This window comes from Mus musculus, chromosome 1 (assembly GCF_000001635.26).
Source record: "Mus musculus strain C57BL/6J chromosome 1, GRCm38.p6 C57BL/6J".
NCBI classification, from domain to species: Eukaryota; Metazoa; Chordata; class Mammalia; order Rodentia; family Muridae; genus Mus; species Mus musculus.
Window position 1 is genome coordinate 121,454,499 of NC_000067.6, and position 13,578 is coordinate 121,468,076.

The window sequence follows — 13,578 nt, forward strand, 5'->3', positions numbered from 1 at the left end:
ACGGGGATGCTTTGTTTTCCATTTGTAAAACTATGGCCTCCTACCTTTCACCACACCACAGAGATTTTAAAGCTAAACATAAACTATAATGTGAATATATTTCCTTAGTATGTTAACATATGAGGTGTTTTCTTCCGTGTCTGCTTGTCTCATTGTTCCTTGCTTAAGTAAGCTACATGTGTTGGTTTCCTTTGTGTTGTTACAAAAAACACCCTCAGAAAAATGTGAGAGAGGGTTTATTAAGGCTGCAGTTGCAGTTAATAAGGCTTCCAGGTCGCAGCCCGTCGTTATAGGGAGGTCAAGACAGGAACTTCAAACAGCCAGTCACAGCCACAGTCAGAGCAGAGGAAATGAGCGTGTGCGTGCTTAGCTCACGCGATGGTGCTTAACCGGAGGGAGGTTTGTGTGTGTGTGTGTGTGTGTGTGTGTGTGTGTGTGTGTATTCCTCATGGTTGTGATCACAGGTTGAACTGATCTAGACAGTTCCTTACTGAGAATCTACCCAGGTGATTCTAGATTGTGTCACACTGACAGTTAAAACCAACAATTCCAGTGTAAACTCTGGAATTAGAGGAGCATATTGTTAAAACGACCTTAGCTAAGTCCATCAGCAGCTGTGTACAGAGCCGGACGTAGCAGCACGCGCAGTGCGTCATAATCCCAGCACTCTGCAGCTGGAGGCAGGATCTGAAGTTCAGGGCCATCCTCAGCTGCAGAAGGAAAGGGAGGGAGGGAGGGAGGAAGGAAGGAAAGGGAGGGAGGGAGGGAGGGAGGGAGGGAGGGAGGGAGGAAGGAAGGAAAGGGAGGGAGGGAGGGAGGGAGGAGGGAAAGGGAGGGAGGGAGGGAGGGAGGGAGGAAGGAAGGAAAGGGAGGGAGGGAGGGAGGGAGGGAGGGAGGGAGGGAGGGAGGAAGGGTGGGAGCGAGGAGGGGAAAGAGAAAAACAGTCTCGAAGGCCGGTCCTGTCAGTGAGCTTCTGCCCTGGCCGTGAGACCTTTTCCCTTCTTGGTACATGAGGCTTGTGGCCTCCACCTCGTTGCAGTGGTAGAGGCAGCTCCAGCATGGCTAAACCTTGGGCTCCAGCTTCCTGTGTGTTACACTGACAGAAACACAAATGAGGAGAATGGGGGTTTATTTGGCTACCATCTATTGGTGAGGGGCACTCAGGGCATGAACTGGGCCAGCTGCTACCTCACAGTAAGCAGAGAGAGGGAGCGCACGCAAGCAAGCGTACTGTATAGTGCCCAGCTGGCTCTCTCTTCTCTCTTATAGTCTGGGCCCACCCCCAGGGAATGGTACCACTGACTCTCAGCCTCAGTGTTCTCACAGTGATTAAGGCGATCAGGACAATCTCCCACAGACAAGTTCACAGGCCAGCCTCTTCCTAGGTGATCCTAGCTTGCCTTAAGTTGAAAGTTAGCATTATCACACCTAGACTCTGTCCTGCTGCCCCTGATGTGAGCTAACCGGGTGGGCGCCCCCATCCTTTAGTAAAGGTCTACTCTGCTGGCATGGCTGGAGGCACCCAGCCACAATCCAGGGGAGCCTCTCATGTTGCCTTTCTCATCCCCTCAGGATGCTTACAAGCCCCGGCGAAAGTACCGACGGCAGCGGGGAGCAGAGGAGCTGCCAGACGAAGAGTCCCGAGTCCACTCCACACTTCTGGAATATGGCAGGTACAGAGTGGGTGCTGGTCATCGAGTCCAAACCCAGCACCACATGAAAAAGTCCAGAGTGGCGGCGCACACTTGTTATCCCAGTGAGGAGGTGGAGACAGGGAGATAGATGCTGGGGCTCCGTGGCCAGACAGCCTAAACTAAGCCTGTTGAGTAAGATCCAAGCCACTGGGAGACCCTACCTCGAAAACCAAGGTGGACCCTGTCCTGAAAAGGAAGGTTGTTCTCTGGCTTCCACTCCCCTGTATACACACACAAAAGAGTAGGTATTGATATATTTAGTGGATGGATAGATAGATAGATAGATTTATAGAATATACATCTAAATAAAGGCTTTTTGAGTTTTCATGTCAGCTTACTAGCCCTCTCTCATCCTCAAGGGTGCTTTTCCCTTCTTAATAAACTGTCGAAAGAAAGAAAGAAAGAAAGAAAGAAAGAAAGAAAGAAAGAAAGAAAGAAAGAAAGAAAGAAGAGAGAAAGAAATGAAAGGAAGGAAAGAAAGAAAGAAGCAAGCAAGCCAACAATTAATTTTTTGTTAATTAAAATTGGACAGCTGCTGGAGTGGTGGGGTATGGTGTTAGTCTGAGACTGGCAGGCAGAGGCAGGTGGATCTCAGTGAGTTTGAGACCAGCCTGGTCTACAGAGTGAGAGCTCCAAGCTAGCCAAGGCTACATGGTGAGATCCTGTTTCAAAAAAGAATGGAGAGAGAGAGAGAGAGAGAGAGAGAGAGAAACAAGCAAGCTGGCTTCTGCCTGATTGAGTCCACATTTGCAGCTGTGACTTTCTGGTTTCGTCTCTGTGCCCACCTTTGTAGTTCTCTGGAAATGGCTGTGACCGTGCATGGACTCCGACCTTCTTGGGGAGTTGGTGCAGAGGCCAGGGCTCGAACGCCCCTCTTTTTAAACAGACAGTCCACAGAGCACATGCAGCCATTTCGTATGCCCTGCAGTAATCCTTTAGGGCAAAGATTGATCTGAATAGAAAAATGAAAGCCTTAATAGTAAGCCTTATTACTTCTTAAAATTATTTGTCCTGGAGAGAGTTTTACTTTATAGCCTCACTTCTTTAAAAACATGCAAGCACAGGCTTCCCTTGGTCAACACTGGATATTAACCTTGCCCATGTCCTGCATTGTCTATCCAGGGTGACTGATCCCTTGATGTGAGTATGTGCCTGTGTCTCCTGCCTATGTGTGGGGATAGTGTTCCAACTCTTGTGTGGCTGACGCTAACTCTCTCACTAGCATCTCCCTGTGTGTCTTATGGCGCCTTCCGCTGAGAAATAGTGGTAAGCAAGAGGAAATTAGACTTAGCTGTTCTAGCTTTCCAAGGAAAGGCAGTGCTTATTAGTGTGCGTGTATGTTGTGTGCATCTCTCTCTGTGTGTGTGTGTGTGTGAGAGAGAGAGAGAGAGAGAGACAGACAGACAGACAGACAGACAGAGACAGAGAGATGAGGGCTGTGTGCAAGCCATGGCCTGTTTTGCCGCAGACCTTTTGGGTCCCTATGTCTGTGTGGAACGGGGTCTCTGGACGCGGGTGGGCAAAGGGTGGATGATGACAGACAGACACACACGCAGGAGAGTTTGTGTGGAATCTGAATGTAATTTTACAACTCGAGCATCAGACTTTTTATGCAGAGGACAATAAGGAAGTTGGGTGACATATTCGCAAGGTACAATTGAGGTAACCGGAATCTTACATAAAACAGAGGAATGCAAACACAAAAGGTCTAACGGGAACCACCCAGGATAGAATACATTGATATCAGCTGGGATCAACGAAGGCTCCACCTAAAATTCACTAATCTTAGAAGCCAGGGTCAAGGGCTTCGCGTCCTTGCCATAGTTCCTATTTTAGTCTCTTGTATAGTCCACCTTCCCCTTAGGCCATTGTAAATATGTGTATGGGTGTAACTCTGCTATAGTATCTATTCTGGTTTCTCCTTTGGTCTGAAACTTCCTTCTTCCTAAGCGATGGTAAATTCCTGTGTAAGGGAGTGACTTAGCTTTTACAATCTTGCTGAATTCTAAACCCTTGATCTTGGTCAAGGATGCCCTTGGACTGTTGGAACACTGGGGGAAGGCTTTAGCCATGTCAGAGCACTTATAGGAAAAACTGAAAGAGAGCACGTGGATCCATACTCTAGACTAGCGTGGTACTGGAACTCGGGAATGAAAAATTAATGTATGGGTAGAGAACACTAGCCTCCAGGAGGAGAGCTTCCTTGAAACTCTTTTGCCTCATGAGTGACTTTTAAGCCTTTCGGCTTGTCCAGTTGACTCGACCAGAGAGCGTAGCACTGTTTGTGTACAGGGTCAGCTCTTTCCTTCCACCTCCATGTGGGCTCTAGGATTCGAACTCGGGTCTTTGAGCTTGCATGAAAGCACCTTTACCCATTGAGCCATCTCACCTGCCTCTGGTAGTGTGGTGGTGTTTGGCTTTGTTTATCTGCTTGTTTGGGGTGATTCTCTGAGGTCATCTCTCTCCCACAAATGAAACTAGTGTTTCAGAAGCTACCGAGTCTGTTCAGCATTCCTTCTGCTGCTGAGAATTGAATATGGTTTTCCAATTCAGAGACCATTCATACCAGGGACATTATTTTGAGAGGGAGCAGGAACTGTATAAAATTAAAGTGCATAGCCCCCTGTTAAAAATTGTTAATAAAGGCCTGGAGAGGTGGCTTGTTTGGTAAAAGTGCTTGCTTTACCATGACGAGGACTGAAATTCAGTCCCAAGAGCCCACACAAAACACACAGTACAAAACTGCCTGTGATTGGCATTCACTTGTAACTCCAGGGCTAGAAAGGCAAAGGCAGAAACACCCTGGGGGCTCCCTGCGGCCAGCCTCCTCTAACGGGTGAGCTGCAGGCCAGTGCAAGACCCTGCCTTAAAAATGAGGTGGGCACACTCACACACACTCATGAATGATAAAGGATTGTGCTGAAAGCATGGTGTGACCTCTGTCTACACTGTGGAGTAGCTGGGAGCTCCCAGGAACTGAATCATGGGACTCAGTCACTCAGACTCCAGACTATGACTTGGAACTACAGATTTAAGCCACCCTAAATTCTGGGTTCCAGTGTGGAAGCAGTTTCATATCTTAAATCCGGGCACTTTTCATATACACCGGTGGAAACGTTAGGTAGGCTCAGGGTTACAGCACACTTAGAGAAGTCACAGCCAGAGGCCTTGGATGCCATCTCATAACTCTTACCCTTTTGGTTGGTGGAAAAAAAATTCTTTAAATAGTTTATTCTTGAATCAAATATATGTTACTAAGGCCCTGGAACATGAATTCCTACATGGAAATGGTTTCCTGAAACTATAGAACAAAAGGCTTTTTTTTATTAAAACTACATCAGGTAGATGTGTTAACAAACCAAGGAGATGTGCTATGGGCAGAGATGCTGCTGTCCGGTGACATTCTTAGTGGAAGCAGGTGGTATGCTAAATTCATTTCATCAGGTTGTATCAGACTAGAGGTGGGCAGTGAATGACTGTGAAAAGACTTAAGGATATCACCAAGGTAGTTCAGCTCTGGATCCTCCACATTCCAACCCTCCACAATCCTGAACTTCTAGGTCTACCTTGTGCAAGGTTAGCTCTGATGTGGCTTTTCCTGTTAACTTGGCAGCACTGACTAATCTGCAGAGGCTGCAGTAAGGTCCTTTACAGGACTGTGTGGAGACCCAAACTTTAGCCTTAGGTTGAATTCCCTGTATTTTGGCCCACTATCCTGCAACGTCTGCCATGTCTGTTTTGGTCTTTTCCAGTTCTATTGCAAAGTTAGGCAATGTTTATAACATCTTACTTCCTGCATTTTCTTTCACTTGTATTTTTTTTTAATTCAACAAATGTTAGAAACTCAAACTGTAAAAGCAGCAGCATCCACCAGAAGGGTACAGACACGCGCTCAAGCAATTGACCATGACCAACAGAGTGGGGGCTTGTGTGGGTGCTAGAAGGTCAGGTCTTGCTCTGTATGTGTGCACTTGGACAAGTGGGAGCTTTTGAGACACAGAGCAGAGAGGCAGATGAAGGGAGAGAACTGGTGTGAGGCTCCAGGTGGACAGTAGATGGAGCAGGAGCTGCTCGGATGAGCCTGAGTGGGGCCTTGGAGGAGGGAGCTGGCCAGACTGCTTAGGAACCTGCAGTGCATCTTGGAAAGTGCGGTTGGGTGGGCGGTGGTAGAGCAGGAGGGGAGGGGTGAAGCTGCAGACCCTCCCTAGACAGTGACAGCAGCACACTGCTCCCATGGGCAAGGCGTGTCCCAAGCAGGGCAGAGCAAAACCTTAATTTGTGTTTCTCTTAAGTGCTTGCATGCAACTTTATTTGAAACTAAGATCTTAGAGGCTGGTTGTTCACATTATATCTTTTGTTTGGGGTTGAATCTTTTTGTGTGTATTATTGTACTTGCTTTAGAAAAAAAAAAGCATAGTTTTTGTTTTAAGCCAGAAAATAAACTAACTGAAGCTGAAATGCAGCCATGCGCCTTTAAATTTTAGCTCTGCACATGACTGACATTATGTTTGGGTTATGTGTGAAAATAAAATATGGGCGTGACTTGAAGTCATTAAAGCAATATTAAAGTCTGCATTGGCTTTAAATACATTGTCTGTTTGCACAGATGTTTTTAAGGCTTTTAGCTTGCAGTGTGGTTTTGATTTTTAGCTTGCAGGGTGGTTCTGAGATGCAATTCCTGATTCGAAGAATAACGCGTGCCCTTAAAGGATGCTCTCTACTGTCTTAGCATTCCCGTGCGTAGCATCTGAACAGCAAATACCGTGACTGGCCAGATTCAGAATCTGATAGGTTATGTTTCTGGGGACAGCACATGGAATATTTTCTCTAAGCATTGAATAGGCTAAATCCTTTTCATAGTCTGTGAAAAGCCTAAGTGCTGGGGCTGGGGAGATGGCCTTTGTGGTAAAGTGCTTGTCACGCAAGCCTGAGGGCCTGAGCTCCTGAGCTCTGTACCCAGCACTGTGTAAAAGCCAGTTGGAAGGGTGTGCACCTGAATCCTAGCGCTGGGAGGCAGAAACAGGAGGGTCCCTGGGCCTTGCTGGCCAGCGAAGTTGGTGAGCTCCTAGTTCATTGAAAACTAAATGTCTCAGAAAAATTTAGAAAGTGACTGAGGAAGCTATCCAATGTTTGCCAGCCTCTACCCTCATGCACACACACACACACACACACACACACACACACACACACAGAGCATCCAATAAAAAATGCACTTGTTGGAATTTATTGAGATTTGTGAATAGTAATTAAGTTGTTTCTCATGGCTTACAGGAGATACGGATTTAGTCGCCAGAGCAAAACAGAGAAGGTAAGACCTACCTAGCCAGGTGGTGGCAGCAGGCCCTGGGCAGGCAGGGGTCCTGGGAATATACCAGGCACCTTTGTCCCCTGCTTGTTCGTCTTGGTATCTCTAGCCTGCCGCCTCTGCAGTCCAGGAACAGAGGCATCCGAGAGCTATAGAGCAAGGATGGTTGAAGTCCAGTTGATAGATGTGATGCTGTGTCAGGCACGCCTCACCAACCCTGACTGGCCTGCATCAGAAGCAGGAACTTGGCCTGGAGGCCCTAGATTATCCGATCTCTTTTAGTTGGGCCCCAGATGTTTTCTTTCACAGGCTACCCCTCTGTAAGCCAGTCTTGTTCCCGCTGAGTCTCCAACTCTGGTGCTCAGCCGTTTTCTCATCTTCCCTTCTAGGCTGAGGACAAGAAAACAGCACTTGCTGCAGGGCTGTCAGCTGCAGAGAAAGTGGATGCTCACGAGGAAGATGAGCTTCAGGCAGCCGAAGAGGTGTGTGGCATGTGGTGGCTCTTGGAGGTTCAAGTTTGGGTCACTTGAGGGAAGCATTAGCTCTCACCCACAGCTCTCTCAAGCAGCCTTCCACTCACAGTTCCCTTTTTTAAAAATGTTATGAGGTTCGCCATTACCCCTCATTAAAGCAGCAGCTCTGGGGTTTCACCACAGAGACCTGGGCAGGCGCTCACCTCAGTCAGTCTCACATGGTTGGTCAGAACTGCTCCTCACTGTTCTCTTCCTCTTTCAGCAGCGTATTCAGTCACTGATGACCAAGATGACCGCCATGGCAAACGAGGAGGTGAGGACTTGTAGGGGAGGGGGTTGTGTAGTAGAGATGCAGATAGAGACTTGGCCCCATCCTGATCTGTCCTAGGGGACCTGAGGCAGGGGAATACCATCTTCAGAGCCCTCTGTCTTCAGAAGGAAGCCTTTTATAGTGCTTAGCACTGACATCAGGGCCTTCTAAGAAGGAACCTGTTGGTACTCTGTTCCCGCAGGAGTGATGCACTGACCTTTACGGAAGAGCAAGGGTCAGTCCTGCTTATCTGAAACCGTGGGAGCCCGTCTTCTTCTGAGCGCAGCTGTCTAGGCGATGAAATCCTAAGTTGCCAGAGAGCCTTCTCACAGGTCAAGGCCTGCACAGAAGGAGTAACTCTGCCCTGGATGAGAAAGACCTGTGGGAATAAAGAGATAGTTTAGACAGATGGGGCTTCTGATTCCTTTCTCTTCTCATCTGTGAGCCTCAGGTCCCCAAATGTCTGGACATGAGGGTGGAGATGAAGGGATCCTAGAGGTACCCTGGTCTTAAAGAGGAACCAGTACCTAAGGGGAAGTTAGAAAGGATACCCAAGACCCAAGACCAGAGGGGAAGCTAGCATAGCTACTAAATGACTTGAGAGAGAGTGGTCATTCCAGGGGCAAAGGAAGCAAACACAGCCAACTGAGTGCTGGAGACAGGAGAGGCAGGGCAGCTCTGACGCTTGTCCTGAGCTTTGTGGGTGAGTCAGAGGTCAAAGCCAAGTGACTTTCCTGGGGCAGTGCTGTGTATTTTGTATTTAGACAAAGCTCTGTGATGGGCACGTGTCCCTAAGAATATACGTCATGTGATTGCAGAGCCGTCTCACCGCAAGCTCCGTGGGCCAGATCGTGGGTCTCTGCTCTGAGGAGATCAAGCAGATTGTGTCTGAGTACGCAGGGAAGGTACGTGACTGCCTGCCAGCGCCTGGGCCTTGGGTCACACCCATGGCTTCATCCTCCCCTTCCCAGAAGCACCAGCACCAGGCTTGCCCATGCACAGCCATCTACGCCCGCCCATGAGCTAAATTCATTTGGTTCCAAGGTGCTAATTTTTTTCTATAAATATTAAGGGAAAAGTCTGTCTTGAAATAGCAGTCACATCTAATATGTCGCCACCTGCAAATCCAGGCAGTCATCTTTCCTGCCCTGTCAGGCTGCTTATAACTCAGGCTTAGTTTGGCTTTTTTGCTTTTAAGAAGACAAACTTCATAACTCAGCCAAGCCCAAGGCAGAAGTTTTTCCTGGACACTTTATTATTGAGAAATGTGTAGATTGAACAAAAGCCTCAGTCATATTTCAATGTTACTTCTCTTCCCACCCTAAAGAGAGGCCAGGGGGCCTTAAATATTTCAGAGATGGAGTGATGACCATTTTTAAAATAGCTTTAATTTTTTATTATTATTGATCTATTGGAGGGGGAGGAGAGTTATCACAGCATACATGTCGAGGTCAGAGAGCAACTTTATGGAATAGATTTTCTCTTTCTACCTTTATGTGGGTCCCAAGGTTGAACTCCCAGAGCAAGCGCCTTCCCCTGCTGAGCCAACTGGCCAGCCCGGTAGTGAATCATTTTGCACATAACTGAGTCTAGTGTGGCTGTGCTTTGGCCTGGGTGAGAGATGATTTACAAGGCTCTCTTGGGTTTTTCATTTCCTGTTGTGATAAAATGCCCCATGCAAGCAACTTCTGGGGGAAAGGGCTTCTTTGGCTCACGGTTCTGGGTTATAGTCCATCTTTGCTGGGAGGTGGAGTCAGGAGGAACGTGAAGCAGCTGCTCCCAGCCACAGTGAGAGCAGAGGGCAGTCAGTTAATGCGAGCATGAGCATGCGAGCGGTGGCTCCCTCTCCTGTTCCTCTGCCCAGGGCCCAGCCCATGAAATGTTGCCTGTGTACCTTGCCCACTCCACCCAACTACACAATTCTCTCACAGTCATGCCCACAGGCTAACCTGAGCCTCACTGAGCCTCCTCACTTCCAGGGTGAGTCTGGACTGGGGCTAGTTTGTGACTAGAGCTGACATCAGAAGGGTCTGTTAGCTCGTCCCTCCTTTCTCATCTGTGCTCTGAGTGAAGGGTGCTTGGGGAATTGCTCTCCCCTAGGGCCAAAGTGAGGTCTCCAAGGCATGGAGCTTCAGAGCAGGACAGTGCGTAGGTCGATGTCTGGGGTGGGTTTCCTGTTTCCCTGTCGTCCAAGGGTATGCTTCTAAACATGGCTTTCCCTAGCTCTCATGGACTCCAAAAGGTCTGTCTTTGCATGTATCACCTAGAAAGGGGAGCACTGGCGTGCCATCTGAGACTGAACCAAGAGAGATTTTGCCTACTGTAAATGTACAGTAAACTCAAAAGATTGCAATTCATAGTTGTGAAAGGGGAATAAAAATCACTGCCCCAGAAGTGTCCTGGTTTCCTGTCAGTCGATCTAAGTAGCAAGGCTGTGAGTCTGACATAATTCTAGACTGCCTGTAAAGAGCTTTAGTCAGCGAAGTTCAAGAGGAAGGAGAACTAGATGTGTTTCCACTCTGCCTGTGTATAAATGTAATTGTGTGTCTGTTTCTGTGTGCATATATGTGGATTTGTGTGTCTCTGTATATGTATTTATGTATGTGTGTGCATTGGTATTTGTGTATATGTCTGTGTGTATATATATTTATGTGTATGCATGTGTCTGTATCTCTGTGTATATGTTTGTGTGCATATGTGTCTGCATGTATGTTTGTGTGTATGCTTATCTATGTATATGTCTGTTTCTGTGTGTGTGTCGGGGGGGGGGGTTGTTTACATGTATAATATATGCCTGCTTGTTAGCATGGGGCATGCATGTGGAGGCCAAAGTCATTGAAAATGACTTGTGAGGCCTGGTCCTCTCCTCCTACCCTGTGGGTCCCAAGAGGTGAGCTTGGGCTGTCAAGCTTGGCTTCAGGCATCTTTACCTCCTGAGCCAGTTCTCTGGCCCTCAGTCTCTTACTGCGATTAATGCTTTCACTAGGTTTCATTGATTCTGCTGTTCAGGTCTATCGAGGCTTTTCCATTTGTATCCACTTACCCTACTACTGTTTGTCAGAGAACATCTTTGTTTCCCTGTGACACTTGAGCTTTACTCTGCTTTTGTGTTTCCTGTCTAATTTAAAATACAAACCAACCTTTGTTTCTTATCCTTCTGTTTGCTTCAGGTTCCATCAGGAAACCTTGCTGTTGTGTTTGCTTCTTTCTGTCTTGTTGTTGCATCCAGCCAAAGACTGGTTGTGTTCAACCTGGACCCCACTCGTGGGTCGCATTGGGTTTATTGCTGCATGTCACACCTCTGTAGAGGTGCACAGCAGCTAGTTAAGATGGTGTTGAAAGGTTTAGCTCTGTTTGGATGCTATAAGGAAGGGCCTGTGACCTTGACTCTCAACATGGGCTCCCACACACCACACCTATTGCTTTGTTGCCTTCTTGTCTCAGCACCATAGGTTGGCTTGGAACTGGGCTCTGGTGTCCTCTGAGATGGGCATTGCTGTTATCAGTTTTGTTAGGAGTAGTACCACTGTGGTCAGAGATGAAGACAAAGTGTTCCAAGCAGACTCCATTAGTGCCATTTAAGAATTGTCCAAGCTGGACTGTTACCTGTGTGCATTTTTCTTTAGTGAGGAGAAAGGACCCCCCCACTTTCGCAGGGTAGAATGTAAAGAAGATTTTTGCCAACAAGGGATAAATTGAACAGCCTGCCTAAAGCAAGTGCTTGAAAGAAAAGGGCTAGGCTTTGGGATCTAAAAGTGAGGAAGAAATAAGAAAATAAGTGTCAGACTCAGCTTTCAGTTTTAAGATTCACAGGTTCTTCTGACAGCGTGATGTGATGAGTAGCCCACGTGTTTCAACGCAGGCTGGGAGATAGCTAACTCAGTTTACTATGGTTCTTGTAAGGCTGCAGGTTGGGGGGTATGACAAAGCATTTGTAGTTGTCATCCACGAGTGAGGCTCTGGGCTTGGTAGGTCCCATCTCCCTGTTCCTACCTGACACTCTCAGAATGTTCTAGAAGGCCTCACGAAGCCTTTTATTGTTGATATCTAACTTTCTCCAGAGAGGAGCCTCTCACTGTGGTTTGCAGACAACATAACAGCCTGACTGTGCAAACTACTCTGACTTCACTAATCCCAGGGGCATCCTAAGAAGCAGCCAGGCCGGGGCATATGCAGGGTCCTTGGAAGAGCCCTAATGCTGCTGCTGCTGAGTCACCACCTGGCATGTTGTCGCCTTGGTGCTTAGCCAGCTAAGTCAGCCTTAGCTGATATGTCTGGGGGAGGTCCTGATGGGTCTTCTGGGGGGATTCTGTGGGTCTGAAGGTGTAGGGGATCTGTGTTCTGCAAACAGAGTCTGCATGTCCTCTCTGTTGGCATCTTGTACACTTTTAATTCATGACTGTTTATGTGCCGGCAGTCAGTCTTCACCTTCTATGTTGTTTGAAACCTCTCTTGTTCTGTGCTGAGTTCTACAGCCTTGCTGACCCATTTGCTTCCAGAATATTCTTCTGTCTCTGCCTGTAGGAATGCTGCACCATCTCCCCAGCCCAGCATTTTTAATGCTAAAAGAATATTTAACTGTTTCTCTTTTTTACACCTTTATTTACTTGGGTGTGTGTTTGTATGTATGGGAGCAAGGAGAGTGCGTGCTGTGACTTATCTGTGAAAGTCAAAGAGAGCTGTCTAGACTTGGTTCTCTCTCCCACCATGTGGGTCCTAGTGTTGAACTCATGTCGGGCATGGTGGCAAGTGCCTTTACTCAATGAGCATCTCGCTGGCTGAGATAAGTTGGTTTTTCCAAGCTGTCTTCTTGCTTAAGACCTTCTGCCTTCCTCCCTCTTCATACATATTTGTCCTTGTCTGTTGCTGTCAAAATGGACCACATTCTATTGTTTAATTGAGCAACTCACTTACTAAATACCACGGTTGTTGGTGCCGAGGAAATAAGTCTGTAATGTTATATACATTTGCAGATGAAGAAAGTGCAGGTTATAGAGGCTCAGTCATTTCTTCATTCGTGTGCAGCTCTAGTACGTTCCTGGTTCGTGCAGGACCACCTGCCTTTACAGCCTGTCTGTTTAGCCAGCTGGAGGGTCATGGGGGGGTGGGGTGAATGTATGTGCCCTCTGTAGTTCTTCTTCTGAGCCTGCAGCAACCACGTGCTTCCTCAGGCATGCACACCTCCACCGACTGCCTTTGTACTGCATTGGAAAGGATGAGTGCACTAGGTATGGACGAACCACAGAAGTAAGAGAACCTAGTACAGCCTGGGGCTTACACAGCACGACAAGCCTTCTGGCTACTGAAGTTCCTTTTACCATCTTCATCGTTGTCGTCATTCTTTTATCATCATCACCACTACTACCACTGCTGTCATCATTGTGTGTGTGTGTGTGTGTGTGTGTGTGTGTGTGTGTGTGTGTTAGACACATGTGCGTGTTCTATGTGTAAAGTCAGAAGACAAAGTCAGTTGGTTTTCTTTTTCCTCCTGTAGTAAGCCAAGGCATGCACTCCCTTTGCCCTCATATATACGACAAGCACATACCAGTAACTAAATGGGGATCAAGCTCAGGAGACACCTTCTGGCCTGTGGAAACTATAGACGTTTCTTCTGGGGTATCCAGTGACTTTTTTTTTTTTTTTTTTTTTTTTTTGGTTTTTCGAGACAGGGTTTCTCTGTGTAGTCCTGGCTGTCCTGGAACTCACTCTGTAGACCAGGCTGGCCTCGAACTCAGTAATCTGCCTGCCTCTGCCTCCCGAGTGCTGGGATTAAAGGCGTGCTCCACTACGCCCAGC

The 13,578-nt window shown here is 47.5% G+C and overlaps 1 protein-coding gene across 2 annotated transcripts in view; it reads left to right on the forward strand.

Annotated features, from left to right (window-relative positions):
* Nucleotides 1–13,578, forward strand: part of Ccdc93 (coiled-coil domain containing 93) — a 75,394-nt gene that overhangs the window by 23,432 nt on the left and 38,384 nt on the right. Inside the window, exons 7-11 of one of the 2 annotated variants that reach the window (NM_001025156.2) lie at nt 1,573–1,673; nt 6,966–7,002; nt 7,389–7,481; nt 7,735–7,785; nt 8,601–8,687. In NM_001025156.2, coding sequence (NP_001020327.1) covers nt 1,573–1,673; nt 6,966–7,002; nt 7,389–7,481; nt 7,735–7,785; nt 8,601–8,687 — 369 coding nt within the window. The remainder of the gene's footprint in view (nt 1–1,572; nt 1,674–6,965; nt 7,003–7,388; nt 7,482–7,734; nt 7,786–8,600; nt 8,688–13,578) is intronic. The other variant, NM_029955.3, reaches the window with a different exon arrangement.